We start from the raw sequence: 26,191 nt of genomic DNA, 5'->3' as shown, positions 1-26,191 counted from the left end.
TAAGGTACATACTTTGTTTTTTAAAGACATAATGCTATTGCACATTTAATAGACTACAGAATAGTATAAACAGAACTTTAATATGCGCTGGGAAACCAAAAATTCATGTGACTCACTTTATTGCAACACTAGCTTTATGGTAGTGGTCTAGAACGGAACCCTCAGTATCTGAGGTATGCTTGTATTAATCTGCATTTACAGACAAATTAAGGCACAGAAATGACCTTACAGTCACTTCGGCTAGAGCGAAAATTCAGATAATGCCTCAGCCCATGCTTCTAACCAATTATACTGTGAGTGTAGCATGCTGGTATTCTCAGAACTATTTCCTTTATCCAGAACAGTGCTAAAAATTTTTTTTTGGTAAATGGTTTTAGGAAATGCATTTAGGTAAAGCACAATCCTCCGTTTTACACCTTCTTACTTTACACATTTACCATCACCTGCCAAACCGCTCATTTTGACGTGGAACATTTCTATTATAGAGGGTGTAGTTGCATCTCACTTTATTTAAATATTTTCCACTTTAGCCTTTGAAAGCTCCCACATTAACTGTATCTTCTCCAGTGAGTTGTAGTTCTCACACAGAGCCATTACCCTTCCAGTCACTAGTGTATTTAAGCTCAAGTGAGTAAGACTAGTAATGATTAAAATGAACCTCACAACAAATTTTAGCAAGGTAAGTTTAAGTCCTATCAATATTTTCAATAAATACCGGAAAGATGCTAAAGGCAGCTTCCTGTTGTAGTGCTCTATGGATCTTTGCTTTAATTTGTTAAATGAGAGCTGATGAAACTATTTTCCCCCAAATAACAGTCATAGAAACATGTTACCTATTTGAAAGAACAATACCATTAGTTAGTTAAAAATTTTAATTGTAAGGATCAAGCAGTGGTTATTGGTGAAACCAATTCACACTGACAGCTTTGAAGTGTTCAGATGCTAATTTTAAAATAAATGTGACAAATACCAATCAGATTTTCTTAACACTTTTCAGGATCCACATCAACTTGATTATGGACATAATTCAATACACAAGGGTAAGAGAAAGACAGTGTGTGATCACCAACAATTAAACCAGAGGCATAATTTTTTCAAATAATTTTTAGTAACAGAATAAATTCTAACTTTTTAAAGTCTAAAGCTACATAAAACTCAAAGCAATCTACTTTTCTACCTGAGATCAAAATGACTTTCCTTTTCCTAACTAAACATAATTCTTAGCATTGAGGTAAATCTGAATTCATGTGGTATACTTTGTCAAACTTTTCCAAAAAATTTTAAGCCCTTGCTTTAGAGAGAAATTCTCTTGTTACACATATATATTTACATATTTTTTTCTTCAAAGACTAATGACAATGTATGAGGTTAATAGGCCTGTAATGGAACCATGATACTACTAATAATATGAAATAAAAAGCCACTCATTTATACAAAGTGTTCCTGAATGGTGCAATAAGAAATGGGATCACAGATTTATGTACATATATGAATCACTAAGAGTTCAGAAATTAAGCTCACTTTAAGAAAACTTGGCCAGGCACAGTGGCTCACACCTGTAATCCCAGTACTTTGGGAGGTCAAGGTGGGTGGATCACGAGGTCAGGAGTTCAAGACCAGTCTGACGTGGTGAAACCCTGTCTCTACTAAAAATACAAAAATTAGCTGAGCATGGTGGCATGCGCCTGTAATCCCAGCTACTCAGGAGGCTGAGGCAGGAGAATCACTTGAATCAAGGAGGCTGAGGTTGCAGTGAGCCCAGATCGCGCCACTGCACTCCAGCCTGGGTGACAGAGCGAGACTCTGACTCAGGAAAAAAAAAAAAAGGAAGAAAGAAAACTCATTCTATTTTTCTCTTTGGAGCAGAGGTTGCAAAACTGATGCTTAACAAAAATTTTGTGTATAAAAGCTCCAAAATCAAGCATTAGCCTAAATTGGCTATAACCGCAACTTAAATCAAAAACTATATTCAACTATATCTTCGCTGTGGCTATGCAACTTTTTGTTTGGTGGCCTGAAGGTTTTTACTGAGGTAACAACCTCTTATCTCGTGTCCCTCCCTCTACCACAAAAGCAAAAATAAACAACAACAACAAAGAACACCTCTACAGCTTCCTTCTTCATGGCTGTCTTTGGCAATGCTTCCAAATCTTGAAAGCAAAAGAACCTGCTAAAGTATATGAGGAGGATGAAAACATTATACATGACATATGAAAACCAATCTAAGAGTATGAATTGAAAAAGAAAATACTAGAAGGAAGGCCGAGCAGCAGTTGGCCCTCAATAGAAAACAAAAGAGAAGGAGGGCTGTGACTGCTCTGGCCCTTCTTCCATATTATCTCCCAATTAGAAGAGCGTGGAACCGAAAATTTAAACTCTGAAAAGGTAATAACTTTCAAGGAGGAGCTACGGAAGTGAATAAATGATAAAGAAGAACAGCAGTAGCTTTAGCTGTCAATGAGTTTCTTTGCTCTGGCATTGGCAATATCAATACGATCTTTGTTGGTGTCAGCCTGAAAAACAAGAAAGATATCAGCTTTATTTTACAAGGTAAGTAACTCTAATAAAAATTAAACATTTTACACTTGGAGTAACTGACACAGTGAGAAAATCCAAGAAACCACGTGAAGTTACATTACAAAACTCATGTTGGGCAAGAAGTAACAGAACATGAAATTCATTTGGAAAAACCCTGGTATATAAACATGACAAAGGTGTAACATATAAGACCTTGTCAATATTTCATCAATTCTATAACACATTTTTTCATAGTTTAACACGCCTAAAACTGGGATGCATCCTGTAATCAATGGCATTTTTTGATGTGATGAAATATGAAAGAATGCTCTTCTGTGTTAAAGATTGGACCTTGTGTGAGTCCTCTGAACTGAGTCACAGAATCTCATCTGGATTCAGACACCCTAAGTCTAACCTGGAGAGACTGAAATAACCTTTCCAAAGATCTTTGGAACGAATCTATAACCATCCACACCAACATCTGAATTAAAATGACAGGTAAATGTAGCCTAAACCCAGACTGCAGCATTTAAAGCATCTTGTGAACCACTGTTTCAATTAAATCCATCAAAAGTGATTTAACAGAGAGCCAAGCTTAAAAACTCACCCTAAACTTTAAAGTTCACTGAGATTTCAATGAGGTATGACTTTTTTTTCTTTCTTTTTGAGACAGGGTCTCACTCTGTTGCCCAGGCTGGAATGCAATGGTGCAATCACAGCTCACTGCAGCCTTCAACTCCTACACTCAAGCAATCCTTCTCCTCAGCCTCCAGAGTAACTGGGACAATAGGCACATGCCACCATGCCTAGTCAATTTTTAAATGTTTTTAGTACAGTCTAGGTCTTGCTCTGGTCTTAAACTCCTGAGCTCAAGCAATCCTCCTGCCTCGGCCTCTCAAAGTGTTGAGATTACAGGTGTGGAGCTACTACAGCTGGTCAAGGTATGACTTTTACATGTGACACATCGAAACACCAAAAACAATTTCGCTTTCACGGTATCATGTAAAGTTAAGGGGGAAAGAAAAAAGAATCACAACTTTCTTTCACTCACATGACTCTATTTCGTGTGACCACTCTATACGAACTATTCTGCAGAACGGATTTTCTTTCATGGGATAAGGATTCAGGAACTTAATTTATTTTTAGTTAACAAAATAGGCTGATGTGGGAGGAAAGCTTTAGCTTTAGCCTGGGAGGTGGGCTGCAGTGGGCTGTGATTGTACCACTGCACTACCCTAGGCGACAGAGCAAGACCCCATTCTCAATTAAAAAATTAGTTAACAAAATAAAACTTACTCATTTGGAGAGAAAAAAACACACTCAAAGGCTAAAGTAGATACTAAGCTTCATGTGTGAAGGTTTAAGTAAAACTACTACATTCCAAAACTCTGGTTTCAAACGGCACCAACTGCCATGAGGGGGAGGACTTGGCTCTTGTTTTATGTGTTAGAACCACCACCTCGCCAGGCGTGTTGGCTCACGCCTGTAATCCCAGCACTTTGGGAGGCAGAGGCAGGCAGATCATGAGGTCAACAGATTGAGACCATCCTGGCCAACATGACGAAACCCCGTCTTTACTAAAAATACAAAAATTAGCTGGGCGTGGTGGTGTGTGCCTGTAGTCCCAGGGACTCGGGAGGCCGAGGCAGCAGAATTGCTTGAACCCGGGAGACGGAGGTTGCAGTGAGCTGAGATTGTGCCACTGCACTCCAGCCTGGCAACAGAGTGAGACTCCATCTCAAAAACAAAAAAACAAACAAACAAACAAGCAAACAAACAAAACCACCACCTCATCAGAACTAAGACCTATGAGTCCAGGAGCTTCTTCTACCATGTCCCCCACAGCATCTAGCACAGATGTCTATTACGGAAACACTGAACTGGGTGTCTCATTTTCTTGTGGCAATAAAAAGCTTTTACCTTGTCTGTGATTCGTTTTATTTGCGGATTTTGAGCATCAATCTCATTGCCTATGTTCAAGGCCATGTCTTTTAGATTTCCCAGGATACTACCCACTTGAGTCAGGTTCTCTTCCATTTCATCTTCTCTGGCATCATTAGTTATGCTATTACAAGAAGAGAGTTAATTCCATATATTTTTCTGAATTTAAATGGAGTAAATCTGGATTTAATTTTCATAAAAGTATAACCAAAATGACGCTTAGCAAGTATAAGATCCAAAGGAATATAGGTTACCATTCTTGGGAAACATTCTATAATAAAAACTGAAGACTCATCAAAGAGAGCACAGTGTCTTAAAGCCATGTAAGAAAACGAAACAACTCTAAAATAGCGTTTCTCAAAGCGTAATTCCCAGCATCACCTGGGAAGCTGTTAGACATGGGAATATGCTAATTCTCACACTCCACTCCAGACCTACTAAATCAGAAACTGTAAGTGCATCTCAGAAACCTATGGTTTCATAAGCCCCTCAAGTGGTTCTAATGCACAGTTAAGTCTATCTAAAGAACCACGGCTCTAAAAGAGAGGTTGGATCAGCATCTGATTATGTAAATCAAGTGTTATTCAAACACAGTATGCACATTTGTTTACATATTGTTTGTGCCTGCTTTAACCCTACAACAGAGTTGAGTAATTGCAAGAGACTGTATGGCCTGAAAAGTCTGAAATATTGACTCTCTGGCTCGTTACAGATCTTCTTATAGGAATCTAGCTGATCCTTGCTCTAGATGACACATTTTAAAACATATTTTTTTCTATCTACAAAAGTAAAGTATGTCTAGTTCAATAATTCGGAAAGTACGGAAAAGTATAAAGAAAAGTTAATCCCATCACCCAAGGTCAATCACCACAGTCAATATTTTGTCTGGCCAGGTGTGGTAGTTCATGCCTGTAATCCCAGCACTCTGGGAGGCCGAGGCAGGTGGATCACCTGAGGTCAGGAGTCCAAGACTAGCCTGGTCAGAATGGTGAAACCCTGACTCTACTAAAAATACAAAAATTAGCTGGGCGTGGTGGTGCACGCCTGTAGTCCCAGCTACTCAGGAGGCTGTGGCAGGAGAATTACTTGAACCTGGGAGGTGGAGGTTGCAGTGCGCTGAGATCACGCCACTGCACTCCAGCCTGGGCAACGCAGCAAGACTCTGTCTCAAAACAAAACAACAAACAAAAAAACAAAACAAAACCCACATTATGTCAGTGGGCAGATTTTTAAATGCATTTTAAAAATAGAATAAACACAATTTTTATTTATCAGTTAGGGGTCATGTACTGCTAAACTCATCTCCTAAGTGAACCATTCATTAAGAAAGGTACAGGAATATCGGGAGGAGTTGGCATACCGTTTAATGTATCCACCACTGGCTGCTCCTGTCGTTGGTTGCTGAGGCTGACCATTTGTCACCGGGCCTGGCTGTTTAGATACTACATTGCAAGGTGAGTTTTCTCCGCCATCTCCCCATGTTGTCTTATAAGCCTTGCCAGACTCAAAGTTCTTTGTTCTATATAAGAGTCAGGAGTGTAGGGAGATACCAAAAAAAAGAAGAGGGAGAGTTCTAATTATTAGTGCCTGTTACCTTGAGGATGACACTAACAACTCTAGTAGAAAAGCTGCATACAGCTAAGTCTAGATGATCTATACTATGCTCCATGGCAATATGGGATAAGAAATAGATGAATTATGTAAACCCATTGACACTAAAAAAATTTTTAAAAAGGTCCAAATACTGCTTCTACCAAATCTTCACTAGGTTGTTAGCAAGTAGCAAAAAAAAAACTATTTGATTTTTCAGGTTCCCTTAGCCTCTGGCACTATCGTTTTGCTTTTCTCTTCCTAGTGTATCCAGCACTATCTGGAAAAGAGGTTAATGCACATTACTTAAAAAAAGGTCTCTTAGAAAAAGTGTTCCGGGATACCTTAAGAGGTTCCTTGAAGGCACCTCAGAGGTTGACAAGGGATGACAGAATAAGAGGGCTGATGCTGGGTGCGGTGGCTCACGCCTGTACTCCCAGCACTTTGGGAGGCCAAGGCAGGTGGACTGCTTTAACTCAGGAGTTTAAGATCAGCCAGGGCAACATGGCAAAACCCCATCTCTCAAACTCCTGACCTCAAGTGATCCACCCACCTCGGCATCCCAAAGTGCTGGGACTACAGGCTTGTGAGCCACTGCTCCCTGCCTCAAAATGCCATCTCTATAAAAAAATACAAATATTAGCTGGGTGTGGTGTTGCACGTCTGTGGTCCCAGCTACTCGAGAGGCTGAGGTGGGAGGACTGCTTGAGCCCAGGTCGAGGCTGCAGTGAGCCATGATAGTGCCACTGCACTCCAGCCTGGGTGACAGAGTGAGACCTTAAATCTTAAATAAATAAATAAAATTTTTAAAATAAGAAGGCTGAATTTGAACCAGTGTAGTTCCAGCTAATCAGTTTTTATTAGAATTTTCCATGAAATTTTAAACAATGGTTTCTTATAAACAAACCAGCCATCAGGAAAGAAAAGCATGAATAATTTCCAAATTGGACAATCAGCAGACAAATAAGTACCCTGACCACACAAGCGGTCATTCATAAATCCTATAGTGTAGAGCTTTTCATTTAAGAGTTTCCTCTTAAAAAAAAAAAAAAAAAAAAGATTGAGGCCAGGCACAGTGGCTCATGCCAGTAATCCCAGCACTTTGGGAGGTTGAGGTGGGTGGATCACCTGAGGTCAGGAGTTCAAGACCAACCTGGGCAACATGGTGAAACCCCATCTCTACTAAAAATACAAAAATTAGCTGGGTGCAGCAGCATCCGCCTATAATCCCAGCTACTGGGGAGGCTGAGTCGGGAGAATCGCTTGAGCCTGAGAGGTGGAGGTTGCAGTGAGCTGAGATTGCACCACTGCACTCCAGCCTAGGCAAGAGGGTGAGACTCCAGCTTAAGAAAGAAAGAAAAAGTGGCTATTACAGGAAAAAAAAAAGGCTATTATGGAAAAGTAACACAAAACTTTTCTTGATTATTTGGCTAAAGCCAAGTTTTCATTCAATTTTAGTTTTCACTTTTCTATAAACAAAAACAAAATAGAATGTTGCTCAAATATTGGTCTCTGATTTATTCTACCTTTTACATTAATAAGGAAGTGTTAAAATTTCAAAATAAAAAGGTAGGGAAGAGATTTTATGGAAAAAGTGACTTATTTCTTGATAGGCATGTGAGGATTCATTTTTGGCAAACCTAGAATTGAATCTTAGACCTTTACCACTAATATTACAGAAAGGATACTACTACTTTTTTTTGTGAGAGGCACTGCAAAGGCAAATTTATGAACACTGAAAGGCTAGTTATCAAAGTGTGTTTCATGGTACCACTTTAAGTTCTCATAATTATGTTTCTATGCTATTTTTATTAATTCACTCATTTATTTATTAAGAAGTCATGTTAAATTTTTCCTGGAACAAGGTAGGATATACATTTTTAAAATAAATATTCACATGTATCCTTTGTTAATCGTAAGAAAGGTCCCAGGCAAAATTCTAGAGCAGAGTAAGTGCTACTAAATAAAACAAAAGCAATATATTAGTTTAACAGAAAGTTAATAACCACAAATATTAACGGAGGTAATAGAAGTGGGGCTTTTATTAGAATTTCAGATTGTGGAACAGGTTCGAGAGAGAGGGTTGAAATTCCAAAGTAACTAATGAGATATTATGTTTCTGACAGCACAAAAAGAGGAGTAGACTGGGACATGACCTGTGGGTTCTGGTCTGTTAAGGGACATATATGCGCTCCAAACTCCTTCCCAACATTAAGAGGCAATATCTGAAAAAATTCTTTACACTTATTAGAATTCTTCTTTCCATAATTAGATATAAGGGCATAAGGTGCCAATGAATTGTTTTAAAATGATCATGTGAATGATTTTTAATTGAAGCATAGTCTATAAACAAAGAATCAGATTGGTTATCAAACTCTGCTGTCTTTAAAATGACTGGATCTTGGCTAAGTGCGGTGGTTCACATCTGTAATACCAGCACTTTGGGAGGCCGAGGCAGGCGGATCACAAAGTCAGGAGTTTGAGACCAGCCTGGCCAACGTGGTGAAACCCTGTCTCTACCAAAAACATAAAAATTAGCTGGGCATGATGGCGCTCCCCTGTAGTCCCAGCAATTCGGGAGGCTGAGGCAGAAGAATCACTTGAACCCGGGAGGCGGAGGTTGCAGTGAGCCCAGATTATGCCACTGCACAGCCTGGGCAACAGAGTGAGACTCTGTCTCAAAAAAAAAAAAAAAAAAAGAAGACTGGATCTTTGAAGATGTTCTTTCTGTATCAAGGGGAAAAGACACAAAAAGCTGCCTTTGATTTTTTTTTTACAGTTTTGCATTGTGTTGGCATGTTTACCTTCAAATGGGATGGGAAAAAAACTACTTTTTTTCTTGCAGTTATAGTATGTTCTGCATGTTTATGAAGAGGTGGTGTGACAGTTCAGTGTGTCTCATTCAGCACATCCACTCTAGGTAATGCCTTTTGGTTGCTCGAGACCCTGTCACTTGCCATCACCCTGGAGTTCCCTCCATCAAGTTGGAACCTGTTTTTAAGGCATTGTCAGATAGCTGCTTCCCTAAGTTAATAAAATAAAAAATGTTCACAAATATGGTAATGTTTTTAAATTAATTACTTTCCTTCCAAAGGGTCTTAGATGCTTTAAAGGTAATACCTTCCAAACTTAACTGAGTATCAGAGCGACCTCAGCGGTCCCCAACCTTTTTGGCACTGGGGACCAGTTTCATGGAAGACTATTTTTCCACAGATGGGGACCAGGTGATGCTTTGGGGATGAAATTGTTCCACCCCAGATCATCAGGCATTAGTTAGATTCTCATAAGGAGCACACAACTAGATCCCTCACACACACAGTTCACAATAGGGTTTTTGCTCCTATGAGAATGTAATGCCACTGCTAATCTGAGAGGAGGCGGAGCTCAGGCAGTAATGCTCACCTCCTGCTATGAGGACCAGTTTCTATTAACAGGCCATGGACTAGTAGTGGTCCATGGCTGGGGTGTTGAGGGCCCCTGCTGTAGAACACATAGATATGTAGGTTGCACTCTGGAGATTCTACTCCAATACATATGGGGTAAAGCCTGGGAATCACTTGTTGTGTTTTATATAAGGTCAGTGGGACATTTAGCGATCCAGGAGGAGTACTTTAGATTACTCTGGTAGTCTGTCTACAGACTCTAGTAGTCTATATATTGGAACACTAAGTAGTTAATCTGGAAGAAGCAAAGGGACAGGTCAGGATTAAAACAAACAAAAAGGCCAGGCGCAGTGGCTCACACCTGTAATCCCAGCAGTTTGGGAGGCCAAAGCGGGTGGATCGTGAGGTCAGGAATTCAAGACCAGCCTGGCCAAAATGGTGAAACCCTGTCTCTACTAAAAGTACGAAAAATTAGCCAGGCGCGGTGGCAGATGCCTGTAATCCTAGCTACTTGGGAGCCTGAGGCAGGAGAATCACTTGAACTCGGAGGGCGGAGGGTACAGTGGACCGAGATGGCGCCACTGCACTCCAGCCTGAGCGACAGAGTGAGACTCCATCTAAAAACAAACAAACAAACAAAAAACAAACAAACAAAAGTAACAGCATTTGGAGTAAAATAACTTAAATCCCAATCCTACGCATGTCATTCAGAAGCTACAGAATCTTAAGCAAACTTCAATTTCAGAGAATCCCTTTCTTTGTAAGTAAACTAGGATAATAACAACACTTAATGTTTAGCAGGGCTATAAAATGTTCTGTTGATAACAGACATAAAACTGCTTTGTAAATTACTGGATAAATATTTTAATTCATTGGCTTCAACTTCAACCTGACCCTTAGTCAACAGTTCATGCCTGTAAGCGCACGGATTACCAACTGGCATGTTTACTTTTTGGTCCACTACCATTTCTTAGCTTTGAGATCTACAGGTAGATGAAAGTAGCTGGAATACGGTGACATGAAAGATTACTAGGACCAGGTTGTTTTAGTCTACAGTAAGAAATAATAGCTCTAATCTGTGACAGGACTCTTGAAAAAAAACAGGCCCTCTGGGAAGAAATTAGTCTTCATGATAAAATGCCTAAGTAAATTTGTGATAAGTCTTAATTCAGAACTCCATCTAGAAACTTAGATTTACAACTGACTGTTAGTTTTGAGTGGTTTAATAGTCTTTAACTGGAACCTCTTTTTTTTCCACTTAAATGTCTCATTCAAAAATGGCAAGTTTTTGGGCATGGTGGCTCATGCCTGTAATTTCAGCATTTTGGGAGGCCAAGGCAGGTGAATTACTTGAGGTCAGGAGTTCAAGACCAGCCTGGTCGACATGGTGAAACCCCTTCTGTACTAAAAATACAAAAAATTAGCCGGGTGTGGTGGCACAAGCTTATAATCCCAGCTACTCGTGAGGCTGAGGCAGGAGAATTGCTTGAACCCGGGAGGCAGAGGTTGCAGTGAGCTGAGATTGAGCCACTATACTCCAGCCTGGGGGACACAGCAAGACTCTGTGTCAAAAAAAAAAGGCAAGTTTTAAGAATCTGAAATATCCCTAGTCAATTCAGGAAACTGCTATTAAGGATAAAACTGCAAATATTAAGATATGAGCACAAAAACAATAATTTCCTATTTTAGTTTTGGTTGCATCAATATTAGTTTTAACTGAATTAAAAATAGCAAAAATAAAACTAAATACTAGCTGTGACTATTTCACATCAAGGAGAAAAGGGACCAAATAAATACAAACTAATAATAAAGAGTGAATGTGAGAATGTGTGTGCTTTGGATGGTCAAACTAAGGAAAGAAGGAAAAAGGAGGGCAGGAAACAAAGGGTAGAAATCAAATACTTAATTTGTTAACATTTAATCATGGTCTTCATAATTCTTATAAAGATCTAAAATTAAGAGACACAATAATAAACAGTAAGCTGACAAAACTTATCCCCCATGAAAAATTAAGATTAGTTAGCTCTGTATTAATTCAACATGAAATCACAGCAAGTTAACACATGATGTAACAGGAATTATAGAATAGTTTATAACATATGTAAAGGGGAAACCCTTATTTAAGGGAAGAAGATACCAGAGATGGTAGCATTTAAAATTTTATATCCCACCTTGTTCCAAATAGGATTTGAGATGACTAGACTGACAACTGATTCCGTAATTTGGTAGTGGCCTAAATCATGGGTAATCTAAATCATTAGAAGCAAAAGTTTAACAGAGGAAATCTTGACTCAAGAACCAGTAAAAAGTAGGGAAACTTAATGGAAGACAGGATGCTAAAATCAAAGTCCTATGAAGACAGAGAAGCATTTAGCATGACTTCCCTTACCTTTTATCAGAACTAGACTGCAGCAGCTGTCTCAAAGATCAACCTATTTTAAATTTCTTAAGAAACTCCAGGAGTATTGTTATTTTGGTAATCTTAAATGTTATTTAGCAAAAACTTAGTTATCAGAGACATTTGTCAAAGAATGGTATTATAAATTAAGGTCCTTTTGTCAAGTCCATCTTTTGTGAGACAGCACCCATCAAGAACAAATTCACTTTACACTACACACCACCACACAGGTTTAGAGACAGTTTCCACCATTCACAAAATCCATGCACATGCACAGAAAAGCCATTTGAAGCATCACCTTTAGATAGCAGGTTAGCAGCCCAAACTGCGCCACAAGACTGCATCTTAAAGTTCCCTTTGATCAGTTACTGAGCCCGGCTTCTGATGTTAAATCTTCATTTTTAGTAAGCAGATTAGAAAGGAAGAGATTAGGTGAGAGAATGAAATGCAGAAAATAGTAAATGCCACTCAAACAGAACAGAAGCAGGTTTAATTTTTAAAAACATAATGTATTCAATTTCCTGCCTGGTTTCACAGAAACAACCAACATCTGAGAATCTAGATAAAAAGAAAAATAAGAAAACTATTTAAACCCGAGCACATTTCATTTTTCCTCAGAATTTTGGGTGATTATATTCTTTCCTAAAATTAGAAAATACGAGAAGTCAAAAACCAATGGAGATGCTATGAGACTCCTTCCTCTTAGTGATTAAGATTTCTCTTAATTACTTCTATTATATATTTTATTTTCTTATATATTTTATTTTCATTGTAATTTTAAAAAATCTTTTTACACATCAAACTCTCCCACCAGCCAACAAGTTTCTCAAGGACACTCAAATCAACAAGTATTTATTGAGTAACTACTGTATATCCATACTACATGAGGTATAAAAAATAATGTCAAGATAAACAGGCAGGGCCAGAGGTATGCCTTACTCATATTTGTGTCTCTAGTGAGCAGGATGGAAGAAGCACTCAACTACTGAATGAAATATAATTCAATATTCATTTTAATTAGTCGGAGCCGAATTTTTACACCTCAGTATGACTTAAGATTGGAATAGCAGAAAACCTGTAGTGCCAATTTGGAACTTTAGTAAATGGTCAGAAATGCCAATCTGTGTTCAAACTACGTGCCACTGTTAGACTTTATAAAACAGGCAAGTTAAGACAGAAGAATACTTTATCTAAGAATGTTTAAGGCCAGGCGCGGTGGCTCACGCCTGTAATCCCAGCACTTCGGGAGGCCGAGGCAGGCAGATCAAAAGGTCAGGAGATTGAGACCAACCCGGCTAACATGGTGAAACCCCGTCTCTACTAAAAATACAAAAAATTAGCTGGGCATGGTGGCGGGTGCCTGTAGTCCCAGCTACTCAGGAGGCTGAGGCAGGAGAATGGAGTGAACCTGGGAGGCGGAGCTTGCATAAAGCAGAGATGGCGCCACTGTACTCTAGCCTGGGCGACAGGGCGAGGCTCCATCTCAAAAAAAAAAAAAAAAAAAAAAAGTTTAAACTGGGACACCAAGCAGTTTACTATTCTGAGACTTATCATTTTAAATCTGTCTCCTTTCAAATTCTTATTAATTAGAATTAAAATTTATCAATTACTGCCTAAGATACGTTATTTTAAAAAAGGAATTCTGGGCTGGGCGCGGTGGCTCACACCTGTAATTCCAGCACTTTGGGAGGCCGAGGCGGGCGGATCACGAGATCAGGAAATGGAGACCATCCTGGCTAACACGGTGAAACCCCGTCTGTACTAAAAATACAAAAAGTTAGCCAGGTGTGGTGGTGGACGCCTGTAGTCCCAGCTACTTGGGAGGCTGAGGCAGGAGAATGGCGTGAACCCAGGAGGCGGAGCTTGCAGTGAGCTGAGCCGAGATCCTGCCACTGCACCACTGCACTCCAGCCTAGGTGAGAGTGAGACTCCGTCTCAAAAAAAAAAAAAAAAGGATTTGTGTTATTATTCTTTTAGAATTCAAATTTTACAAACCATAGAATGACATTTATTCATCATCTTAAAGTTTAACCCTGGTAATCTGTTACTAAATTCTACTAATCCTTTAGAAAGAATTTGCTACAGTTAAAATATCCTTCTAATACAGAATTTTTAAAAGTAAAGCTATTTCAATGTCTTATTTAAAAAAGATGTGCCAGCCTAGGCAACAAAGCAAAACTCTGTCTATACAAAAAATACAAAAATTAGCCGGGCGTGGTGGTGCACGCCTGTAATCCCAGCTACTCGGGAGGCTGAGGCAGGAGAATCGGTTGAACCTGGGAGGCAGAGGTTGCGGTGAGCTGAGATTACGCCACTGCACTCCAGCCTGGTGACCGAGCGAGACTCCGTCTCAAAAAAAAAAAAAAAGGTAAGGGCTCTGCCTGGTTTTGACCCTCTGCCAGGTTGGTCTCAATTTAACTACATAGTGTAGCCTGGGTGTAAAATGATAATAATAAAGAACATCTATCTCATATTAAGGCTACTATTTAAGGATTAAATTAACATGCTCAGAAGAGTACCTTAAATTAACACACAGGCCCACAACTGTTATCCCAATCCACTGGGGGCAAGATGTTTTGGGCAGTACCACATAATTAAATACCTTAATATTTCTGTAGTGACATTGGGCGTGGTGGCTCACGTCTGTAATACCAGCACTTTGGGAGGCCAATGTGGGAGGATTGCTTGAGCTTAGGAGTTTGAGACCAGCCTGAGCAACATAGTGAGACCTCATCTCTACAAAAACTTTTTAAAGTCCAGGTGCGGTAGCTCATGCCTATAACCCCAGCATATTGGGAGGCCGAGGTGGGTGGATCACTTGAGGTCAGGAGTTCAAGACCATCCTGGCCAACATGGCAAAACCCGTCTCTACTAAAAATACAATAGTTAGCAAGGTGTTGGCGCATGCCTCTAATCTTAGCTACTTGGGTGGCTGAGGCATGAGAATTGATTGAACCCAGGAAGTGAAGGTTTCAGTGAGTCAAGACCACACGGCTGCACTCCGCTCTGGGTGACAACGTAAAATTCTGTCTCAAAAAAAAAAAAAGAACGAAAGAAAGAAAAGGAAAAAGAAACACAGGGTTGGGCGTGGTGGCTCATGCCTGTAATCCCAGCACTTTGGGAGGCTGAGGCAGGTGGATCACCTGAGGTCAGGAGTTCAAGACCAGCCTGGCCAACATGGTGAAACCCCATCTCTACTAAAAATACAAAAATTAGCTGGGCGTGGTGGCGGGCACCAGTAATCCCAGCTATTTGGGAGGCTGAGGCAGGAGAATCGGTTGAACCCAGGAGGCAGAGGTTGCAGTGAACTGAGACTGTATCACTGTACTCCAACCTGGCCAACAGAGTGAGACTCCGTCTCAAAAAAAAAAAAAAAAGAAAGAAGAAGAAACAAAGGTTTTAAAAACATGCCAGGCATGGTGACACACACCTGTAGTCCCAGCTACTTACGAGGCTGAGGTAGGGGGATCACTTGAACCTGGGAGGTCGAGGCTGCAGTGAGCCAAGATCATACCACTGTACTCCAACCTGGGTGACAGAGTGAGACCCTGACTCAAAAACAGTATTTCTGTAGTGAAACCAATTAATATTTACAGCAAGTAATAAAGGCTAAACATAGCTTCAGTTCAGGCTACATTTTATACCCTAATGAGTTGTGGCACCATTACAGCAAAAATGAAACAAAACTTAAGCTTTCAGAGTTTTTTAGATTTCTGCATGGCCGGCAGGGCTTAATGGCTTATGCCTGCAATCCCAGCACTTCTGGAGGCCAAGGTGGGTGGATTGCCTGAGCCCAAGGGTCTGAGACCAGCCTGGCCAACATGGTGAAACCTTGTCTCTACAAAAAATACAAAATTAGCTGGGCGTGGTGACATGTGCCTGTAATCCCAGCTACTTGGGAGGCTGATGCTGGAGGATGGGTTGAGGCTTCAGTGAGTCATGACTGTGCCACTGCACTCCAGCCTAGGTAACAGAGTGAGACTCTGTCTCGGGAAAAAAAAAAAAAAAAAAGAAAGAAAAAGTATTTCCAAATGGCAAATAAGGAACTCTGGACCTGACCTGGGTTGTGACTACTCCTGCCAGTATTAAGACTAGGCCTTATACAAAAGACCAAGATCTCACGTCTACCTTTAAGAAGCTCATATTATGGTTATTCATATAATGAGCCTAACGGAAACACAGACTAGCAGATTAGAAAGATCAAGACACAGGCAAGAATGATAGGAAGAGCTGAGGATAAGAGATATCATACTGGCCAAGGTCTCAATGGTGTAAGAAAGAAATAGGTGGAAGAAAGGTAATTATAATCAGACATCTTTAACTGAGATAATACTTTCTTCTCTTCAGGGAACTGTTTTGTTACAGCAGTCCCTTGATTCCATCTCTCAAGAAGTACCAGAAAAAAGAAAAGAAAGAAGTGCCAGTTGGGTTCAGTGGCTCAAGCCTGTAATCCCAGTGCTTTGGGAGGTTGAGGATTTCTTGAGGCCAGGAGTTTGATACAAGCCTGGGCAACATAGCAAGACCCCCGTATCTACAAAAAATTTAAACAATTAGCTGGGCATGGTGGCACACACCTGTAATCCTAGCTACTTGGTAGGCTGAGGTGGGTGGATCACTTGAGCCCAGATGTTTGAGGCTACACTGAGCTATGGTGGTGCCACTGCACTCAAGCCCAGGAGACAGAGGCAGATGCCATCTCTAAAAAAGTAGTGCCTTCTCTTGATCCACTGAGAAAGGGTTCTACTGAGGTTAGAGGCTGAAGAACACTGATTCAGGACCATACTCTACCTTGTTTCCTACCAGTCTTCAAGAAAAGCTTGCCTATGCTTGGCTGGGATACACAAAGAGACATAAAATTAATACTCTGTAGCTGCATTTCCCACTTTCTATGATATTAGACCATCTTAGGTCTAATTCAATGCTCTTCCTGTTTATCAACACGTGACTTAGAGTTGATCTTGCTCTAAGATTTTAGAGAAGACTTCTTTTTCCTTGTTCTCCTAACATCTGATCTCAAGAAAATTCATCTACTTCCTCTCTTCTGTACTCTTCCAAGAAGGTAGATGGAACACAAAAGAAAGGTACAATTATTTTTGTAAAACATAGCTAAGACTTTGTATCAAACAATCTGTACATTTTAACTTGTTTGCTTAAAGTAATCTGCTCTGATTGACAAGTTATAGTTATTAAAATATGAACTTTCAGCTGGGAGCAGTGGCTCACGCCTGTAATCCCAGCACTTTGGGAGGCAGAGATGGGCAGATCACCTGAGGTTAGGAGTTTGAGACCAGCCTGGCCGACATGGTGAAAGCCTGTCTCTACTAAAAATATAAAAATTAGCCGGGTGTGGTGGCACATATTTGTAATCCCAGCTACTTGGGAGGCTGAGGCAGGAGAATCACTTGAACCTGTAAGGTGGAAGTTGCAGTGAGCCGAGATCACACCACTGTACTCCAGCCTGGGTGACAGAGCAAGACTCCGTCTCAAAAAAAAAAAAAACTTTCCGTTAGTCAACCAAGGTGTAAACAGGTCAATAGACTTGTTAGAATAGGAAGTCAATGGATAAGACTAGGAAGAACACTGTCAAATCTTAACTCCTGATGGCCAAAACAAACACTAAAGTTGACTGACAAGCAATTAATCTCTACTTTCTCCAGTAGAAATGGCACAAAAATGCTGTTACATAAAACACTTATCTGAAAATATAAAAATATAACCACTGTTGGTTTACAAGACCAGCTGAGAACTGGATGAAATACTAATGTCTAAGAAGCTCTTTAAAAATGAATACTTTGAGGCCAGGTGCGGTGGCTCACACCTGTAATCCCAGCAACTGGGGAGGCTGAGGCGGGCGGATCACGAGGTCAAGAGATCAAGACCATCTGGCCAACATGGTGAAACCCTGTCTCTACTAAAAATACAAAAATTAGCTGAGTGTGGTGGTGGGCGCCTGTAGTCCCAGCTACTTGAGAGGCTGAGGCAGGAGAATCACTTTAACCGGGGAGACAGAGGTTGCAGTGAGCCAAGATTGTGCCACTGCATTCCAGCCTGGTGACAGAGTGAGACTCTGTCCCAAAAAAAAAAAAAAACAAAAAGGAATACTTTGGCTCGGTGCAGTGGCTCATGCCTGTAATCCCAGCACTTTGGGAGGCCAAGGTGGGAGGATCTCTTGTGCCCAGGAAAGAGAGGCTTAAGTAAGCCGTGATCACACCGCTGCATTCCAGCCTGAGTAACAGAGACCCTGTCTCAGGGAAAAAAAAAAAAAAAAAAAAAAAAAACCTTTCAGCAGCGAGTACAGTCATTCAATCTCCAGATACTGTCATTTCTTTTTACACTCCACTCCAATCTATCAACTCTTTAGTTTGGCATTCAAGTTCCTCTACTACCTACTTATATCTTACTTTCCACTTCTCATCTACATGAGCACACAGCTCAGTTAAGTCAACCTCCTTGTTAATCTTTATTTTGAACCTTTCATAGGAAATGCCCTCACTGTTCCTCCCTGTTCATCCAAATCCTTCTAATCACTCAAAGCCCGACCCACATCCTAACTCTTCTATAAGATGCTCTCCAACCCAACCTTTATCAGTTCTGTATACCTAGCCTTGGTCACTATCATATAATCTAACATCAGATTTATGTATTTTTTAAGTTTTGCCATTCTTTCCCAACTTTTCTACTCTTTTGGCCATCCCTCATGTGCCTACCACAAAATAAATATTTTGTTAATACTCTGCCTTTTGAAAGGAAAAGAAAATAACTCCATCCTGCTCACCATCATCCAGATATACATTTCTCTATACTTCTTAACCTTTTCATGTATCACTACAAATTGAAATTGGAACTTGATCCCAGGATTGGTCAACTATAAGTCATAGTTTTCAGTGAACAAGCAGTATTGACACAAAAAGCTTAATCTGCCTGAAGGAGAGACAACTTAGATTTATCTAATAGAGTTCCTCATTAAACCCAGTCATACTTCTGACCTTAGCTGGCGGGAGAAGGTGGGGTACTGTCATTTATTTATTTTGAAACCGTCTTAATTTATCAACTCACCTATTACATGGGCAGACACAAAGGCCACAGCATTTGTTGAGTTCTGTTAAGGTCTTCTCTGTCTCTCTCATATCTTTATTTATTTGGTCCAAGCCTTCTTCTATGCGGTTTAGTTGTTCTAAGAATAAGTTGTAAAGTTACATTTTGCGTTCCATTCACAGTGTCAACCAGAAAATGCAATTATTATGGAGCAGTAAACTTCAACCTTGAATCTACCAATAACTCCCCACAGTGAATATGTCAGTGTCAAAAGGTATTAGAAGCTATTCAACATGATAACAATCTTTCACGTACTGATCCTGAGGCACCTAGCCTCTTGCTGTGGAAAAATTTGTTCTAAGAAGTTTGTATATGGCTGGGTATGGTGGCTCATGCCTGTGATCCCAGCACTTTGGGAGGCTGAGGTGGGTGGATCACCTGAGGTCAGGAGTTCAAGACCAGCCTGGCCAACATGATGAAACCCCATCTCTACTAAAAATACAAAAATTAGCTGGGTGTGATGATGGGTGCCTGTAATCCCAGCTACCTGGGAGGCTGAGGCAGGAGAATCACTTGAACCTGGCAGCTGGAGGTTGCAGTGAGCTGCAATTGCACCACTGAACTCCAGCCTAGATGACAGAGTGGGATTCCCCTCAAAAAAATAAAAATAAAAATAAAAATAAAAAATAAAAGAATTTTGTATAGTAGGACCAAGGGATGGTTATTTAGAGATCATCCTTACAACCAAGTTAAGGGTACTTTGACCAGGTCAAATCCCGATCATTTCTATGATAGGTTCAAAACCTGAGGGCTGTTATAGGAGTAATAAAAACTAGACCTGATTACTCAGGGCCAACTCAAGTGCTTCCAAGCACACCTGAATCTAGATCTGTTTTAGGACTTAACTTGATTTGAGGATGATGTAAGAATATCACAATGTCTGCCCAGACATGGTGGCTCATGCTTATAATCCCAGCACTTCGGGAGGCCAAGGTGGACGGATCACTTGAGGTCAAGACTTTGAGATCAACCTGGCCAACACGGTGAAACCTGTCTCTACTGAAAATACAAAAAATTAGCTGGGTGTGGTGGTGGGTACCTGTAATCCCAGCTACATTACTATCATAATGTCTAATGTGTTAGCCATGCTGGTCTAACACATACTCGGTATATACACAGTTGGGCATTGTTGCCTGCCATCCCAAATAGACAGTGAACATGACATTATTCAAACCAGAAGACAAGAAGTAAACATATTATTCTTACTTTACAAAGGGAAGGCCCTCCCAAAGGCTGAAATTTGTATGTGGCTAATCTGATAGGGCTTTTTGGCATCATGGTCAAATTAAGAATTTCTGCTAATAATTTAACTCACCCCCTTGTTCATCCAGCATAGTGATGGTCTTGATTCCTGCATCCTGAGACTAAAAGAAGTGGGAAAAAGGCTGATAGTAAAACAAAACAAACCAAAAACAACAGAAACAAAACCTACAAGAGCTGTCAAATAGCAAGACAGAATAATTTAGAAACCCAAGCTCTCAGAGGATTAGAGCTACAGACAGAACTAGTATTCTTAAACTAACACACTTTAACATAGTAGCCCCCCAAAATAATTAAGTCACAAACTCATAGTGAATTCATCTTCCCTGTCATATTCCAATACTGTCAAAGGGAAAAACAAAAAAGGCCAATTAGTGCATAATTTGACAATTTCAGCAACTGTTAATTTCAAATAATAAAGCATATTGATACATTACCCTTTAACACTAATTCCAGCCAGAAGTATTAGGATATCTCCTATAAATTTTTATACTTAAGTTGATGACTAACATTTTCTTACCTCAATGGCTAAACCCAGGATTCTCCTCGTACTTTCCAGAGACTAGGAAAAAACACAGAGTTTTAGCATTCCAAAATATGTAAAAAACAAAACAAAACAAAACAAAACAACCATCTGATCACAGGCCACATTCATGATGCTATTCTATCTTTAAAAATGGCCAGCTCAGGCTGGGCACAGTGGCTCATGCCTATAATCCCAGCACTTTGGAGGCCGAGGCAGGAGGATTTCTTGAGTACCAGAGTCCAAGACCAGCCCAGGCAACATAGCCCAACAGAGAGACTGTCTCCATTAAAGGAAAAAACAAAAAGAATTGCCAGCCTATCCCTTCCTTTAAAACAAAACAATGGCCGGGTGTGATGGCTCATGCCTATAATCCCAGCACTTTGGGAGGCTGAGGTGGGTGGATCACGAGGTCAGGAGTTCGAGACCAGTATGCCCAACGTGGTGAAACCCCGTCTCTACTAAAACTACAAAAATTAGCTGGGCGTGGTGGCACATGCCTGTAATCCCAGCTACCCAGGAAGCTGAGGCAGGAGAATCGCTTGATGAACACAGGAGGCAGAGGTTGCAGTGAGCTGAGATCACATCACTGCACTGCAGCCTGGGCAACAGAGTGAGACTCTGTCTCAAAAAAAAAAAAAAAAGTAAGTTGATCACTACATTTTCGGTTATTTTCAAGTGCTCCTTAAGAGAAAATGTGTAAGGACTTCCAGTGTGATGTTGAAAGGAAAAGTTTTTTTAAAAAAGAGAGAATATTTGGATGGTGAAGTTCATGGGAATAAAAATTTTATAGTCATAAAAATTTAATGTAGGTAGAAATCTAAGTAAATTACAGATATTAGGAAATTGTTAAATAGAAGTCTAGCATTTCTCAAATACATAGTAGAGTATCTTTGTTGCACTTAAGTAATAAGTACCTAAAAAATAAAAATCATACAAATTGTTTTCACTTTAAGAAAATAAAAACCAGCAAAGGCACTAAGGGGCAAATGTGTTCTTTGATATTAATGGACTAGGAAGAGGCCAAAATGGTCCCTAAGAAGGCCCTCTCACCCCTCCAATATGAAAACTGAAATAGAATTATTTACTTATTTTAGGTAAAACATTTACCTCATCAGTAATCTGGTGAGCTCTCAGTTGAATTTCTTCTGATGACAGATTATCCATGATGAATCAAAACTCTATTAGGCACAGAAATGGAAATGTGGATATTGTATAAGAATAAGGACATATAAAAGTTTGTGTGAGCAAAAAGTGTAGATTTATGGAATTTAGGAACTTATCAGGAAAACAGGATAAAAGAACCTCTTTCTATATCTATTAGTCTACCACAAGTAAAGAAATCAAGACCGAGAGAGGCTAAATGAATGTTTAATAAGAGTGCTAAGGGTTAACCTAAAATACAGGTTTTAGGACTTCTAGGGAAGTACTCTTTCCAACAGGAAAGTGGATCCTTTACTTTGAGAACCAAGGCATTACTGGAAGACAAGCGTTAAAAGACTATTACATTAAAATGAATTTTTGGTTGTTCAATGTTCTTCACGTGTTGTCTGAACATGGAAAAGCAGTAAGTGAAGAAAAGTCCAATTTAGTAAAGTAACAAAATTTTAAGTTACATGCCTGAAGAACACAGGAGACATTTCTAAATATGCCAGTTGTCCCGGGTACTCACTGGAGAAAATACTTTCGCTCTTAACAAGAAAAGGGAAATGCTGGTACAAACAGCTCAGAAAAGACTAAGATTTTTATTATGCAGTAGACTCTTCCTCTCCAATGGCTTATATTGTTTGTTGTTTTAGTGGAGTCCCTAAGAAACCAAACAATTATTCTCCTACACATAGTAACTCAGAAAGAGATCTCATAGACATCCAAGCTAAAAAATAAAACATTTTATAGGTGTTATTCAGCACGGCTGTTATCTAATTCCTCTTTGAGAAGTCATGTGGAGTAATAACAAGCATTGTGCAACGGATCTAGGTTCTTTCTTTGTTACATTTGCTAGCTTTGTATGAATTTTCTCAAAACTCATTTACCAAAGCTCACTGTCAATGACACAGATAAACTCTGGTTCTTATTACAGATTTGCCCCCAGGAATCTGGCAATGTCTGGAGATGCTTGATTGTCACAACTTGGGCCAGATGATGGGGCTGGTTACTGGCACCTAGTAGGTAGAGGCAGGGAAGCCGTTTAACATCCTACAATACTCTTCAGGAAAGCCCTCCAGCAAAGAATAATCTGACCCAAAATGTCAATTTGAGGTGAGAAACCTTGCCATGGATATACCCTATGATAAGCAGAAAACCTAATTCCCCCAAGAATGTACTGGACTGAATTCTTGGAAGGCAGAGATTTTATCTTTGTATCTCTAACACCTAATAGGATCTGACAGTAGATACTCCGAAAATAGCTGAATGAACAAATAAGTAGAAAAACAGGGTGTACTCTCAAAGTATTTATGTGGCTCTTAGAAACAAAGCTGCATGTAACAGTAGCACAAAGCCTGCAAAGAATCACTAGAGCCACAAACCAAAAACTGCTATTCCAAGTGTATGATATGATCACATACAAATCTTTTCAGTCACTTTTGGCTGAGCGTGGTAGCTCATGACTGGAATCCTAGCACTTTGGGAGGCTGAGGTGAGTGGATGGCTTGATCTCAGGAGTTGTAGTTCAGCCTGGGCAACATGGCAAAACCCCGTCTCTACCAAAAATACAAAAATTAGCTGGGCATAGTGGCGCGCACCTGTAGTCCAGCTACTGGGGAGGCTGAGGTGGGCGGATTGCTTGAGTCCAGGAGGTTGAGGCTGAAGTCAAGATCATGGCACTGCACTCCAGCCTGGGTGACAGAGCAAGACCCTATCTCAAAAAAATAAATAAAATAAAAATAAAATAATAATAATAATAATCTTTTCAGTCGTTTTTAGGTGAACCACTACTATCATTTTATTATTTTTTTGAGATGGAGTCTCGCTCTATTGCCCAGGCTGGAGTTCAGTGGTGCAACCTTGACACACTGCAACTTCCACATCCTGGGTTCAAGCAACTCTCCTGCCTCAGCCTCCCAAGGAGCTGGGATTACAGGCATGCACCACCACGCCCTGCTAATTTTTGTATTTTTAGTAGAGATGGGGTTTCACCATGTTGGCCAGGCTGATCTTGAACTCCAGACCTCAGGTGATCCATCCACCTCAGCCTCTCAAATTGCCAAGATTACAGGCATGAGTCACTGCGCCCAGCCTGAGCCACTGTGCCCGGCCCTGTTTATAATTCTACTGTCATAACTGCTTTATGGTTTAAGATTTTGAGGGTCAGGCATGGTGGCTCACGCCTGTAATCCCAGCACTTTGGGAGGCTGAGGTGGGTGGATCACGAGGTTAGGAGATAGAGGCCAGCTTGATCAACATGGTAAATCCCCCTCTCTACTAAAAATACAAAAATTAGCCGAAGGTGGTGGTAAGCACCTGTAATCCCAGCTACTTGGGAGGCTGAGGCAGGAGAATTGCTTGAACCTGGGAGGTGGAGGTTGCAGTGAGCCGAGATCGCGCCACTGCGCCACTGCACTCCAGCCTGGGCAACAGAGTGAGGCTCTGTCTCAAAAAAAAAAATAAAAAAAAAAAAAGATTTTGAGCCTTGATTAAAGCTATTAGTGCTCATGAAAAAAAGAATTTTAAGTTCCAAATTTAGGTTTCTATCTTGCTTGCCACAGACTGTGGTTCAGGCAGGTTTCCACACAAAAGATATAATCAAGACATAAAGATATCATTCATTAGATATAAGCGTTAAAGGAACCATGTATTTTATTAATTTGCTAATTGTTTGAGTCTTAAGCTTTATCATACATACACATGTCCACGCTACTGTTCTTTTGTCACTCTTTCCTATTTACAACTACAGAAAGAAAATGGAGATTATTTTTTGTACCCTCTCACCTCCACATTTTTGCACACCTTTCCTTTCCATAATACCCCACATCTGCCCAGGTAGCCTTATGCTTCTCCATCACTTCCTTGTTTTTTTTTTTGTTGTTGTTGAGACGGAGTCTCGCTTTGTCGCCCAGGCTGGAGTGCAGTGGCCGGATCTCAGCTTACTGCAAGCTCCACCTCCCGGGTTTACGCCATTCTTCTGCCTCAGCCTCCCGAGTAGCTGGGACTACAGGCGCCCGCCACCTCGCCCGGCTAGTTTTTTGTATTTTTTAGTAGAGACGGGGTTTCACTGGGTTAGCCAGGATGGTCTCGATCTCCTGACCTCGTGATCCGCCCGTCTCGGCCTCCCAAAGTGCTGGGATTACAGGCTTGAGCCACCGCGCCCCGCCTTTCCATCACTTCCTAAAGCCCCAACCGAGATACCTCTCCAAACCCTGCCCTTCCCAGGCAGTAATGCTCTGAAGTTATCTATTCCTGTCATGTATAACTCCTCAATGCTCGACAGAGAAAAAAATATGAAAAATAATATACGCTAATCCATTAGTGCCTGGAAAAGGCACCCTTAGTGAGGTTTTCAGATATAGTATCCTGTGGGTCGGGAGACATTCTGGGGTAAGAAAGCCCAAATATCACAAATTACGTAATTTTGTAATTCTATTCCTAGAGGTGATTATTGCAATTATAAGTCAGTCTTTGCTAGCTTCCTAGGGAAAAAAAAAAAAGCAAAACTACAGAGTTACGGGTGAATGTACTCCTGACCTCTGTTCTGCCTTCTTTAAAATAAAAAAGAAAGCGAAAGCAGATGTAACTGGGGATGAATAACGTGAAGAATCACCCCGACAATGCAATGAGTTCAGTCTGAAGGACACACTCTTTCTGTGTGAACTCGAAGTTCTACTTAATATTTTTTTCTTCCCTGACCAGACAACATGCAAGACAAGTAACAGATATCTATAAAGATCTCCCAAGTTTGGCATGCTGACGTCAGGATGCAGGTGCCTAAGATTACTCTGGATTCTTGAGGGTTTTGAGCACAAGATTATAGTATGGTCATCCCTCAGAGGGTTGGATTCAGGACTGCCTGTGGATACCAGTTGGCCCTTAGGAACCTGCAGATATAAAACTGTATATCCATCTGTAGACGAGAGTTTTGCATGCATGAATATCGTATTTTCTTTTCTTTTTTTTTTTTTTTTTTTTTTTTTTTGAGGCAAGGCCTCACTCTGTCACCCAGGTTGGAGAGCAGTGGTGCAATCAGGTTCACTATAGCCTTGCCCTCCTGGGCTCACCAATCCTCCCATTTAGCCCCCTAAATAGCTGGGACTGCAGGTGCATGCACTATGCCAGGCTAATTTTTAAGCTGTTTTATAGAGACCAGGTCTCACTATGTTATCCGGGCTGGTCTCAAACTTTTGGGCTCAAGCAATCCTCCCACCTCGGCCTCCCAAAGTCCTGGAATTATAGGGAGAAGCTACTGTACCTAGCTGAATACCGTATTTTCTATCTGCATTTGGTTGTAGATGTGGACCCTGCTGATACGGAGGGCTGACTGTATGTACT

General features: G+C 40.5%; 1 protein-coding gene across 3 annotated transcripts in view; it reads right to left on the bottom strand.

Moving 5' to 3' along the window:
* Positions 1-857: 857 nt before the first annotated feature.
* Positions 858-26,191, bottom strand: part of SNAP23 (synaptosome associated protein 23) — a 38,677-nt gene continuing 13,343 nt past the window's right edge. The window contains exons 2-8 of one of the 3 annotated variants that reach the window (XM_025390883.1): positions 21,818-21,888; positions 20,705-20,746; positions 20,240-20,288; positions 18,886-19,003; positions 5,819-5,977; positions 4,438-4,582; positions 858-2,513 (exon numbers count right to left, since the gene is read on the bottom strand). In XM_025390883.1, the coding sequence (XP_025246668.1) occupies positions 2,448-2,513; positions 4,438-4,582; positions 5,819-5,977; positions 18,886-19,003; positions 20,240-20,288; positions 20,705-20,746; positions 21,818-21,874 (636 nt within the window). In that variant the 5' untranslated portion in view covers positions 21,875-21,888 and the 3' untranslated portion in view covers positions 858-2,447. The remainder of the gene's footprint in view (positions 2,514-4,437; positions 4,583-5,818; positions 5,978-18,885; positions 19,004-20,239; positions 20,289-20,704; positions 20,747-21,817; positions 21,889-26,191) is intronic. The other 2 variants (XM_025390885.1, XM_025390886.1) reach the window with 2 other exon arrangements.

Source organism: Theropithecus gelada, chromosome 7a, assembly GCF_003255815.1.
Source record: "Theropithecus gelada isolate Dixy chromosome 7a, Tgel_1.0, whole genome shotgun sequence".
NCBI lineage: Eukaryota > Metazoa > Chordata > Mammalia > Primates > Cercopithecidae > Theropithecus > Theropithecus gelada.
This window is presented reverse-complemented; position numbering and strand designations above follow the sequence as displayed.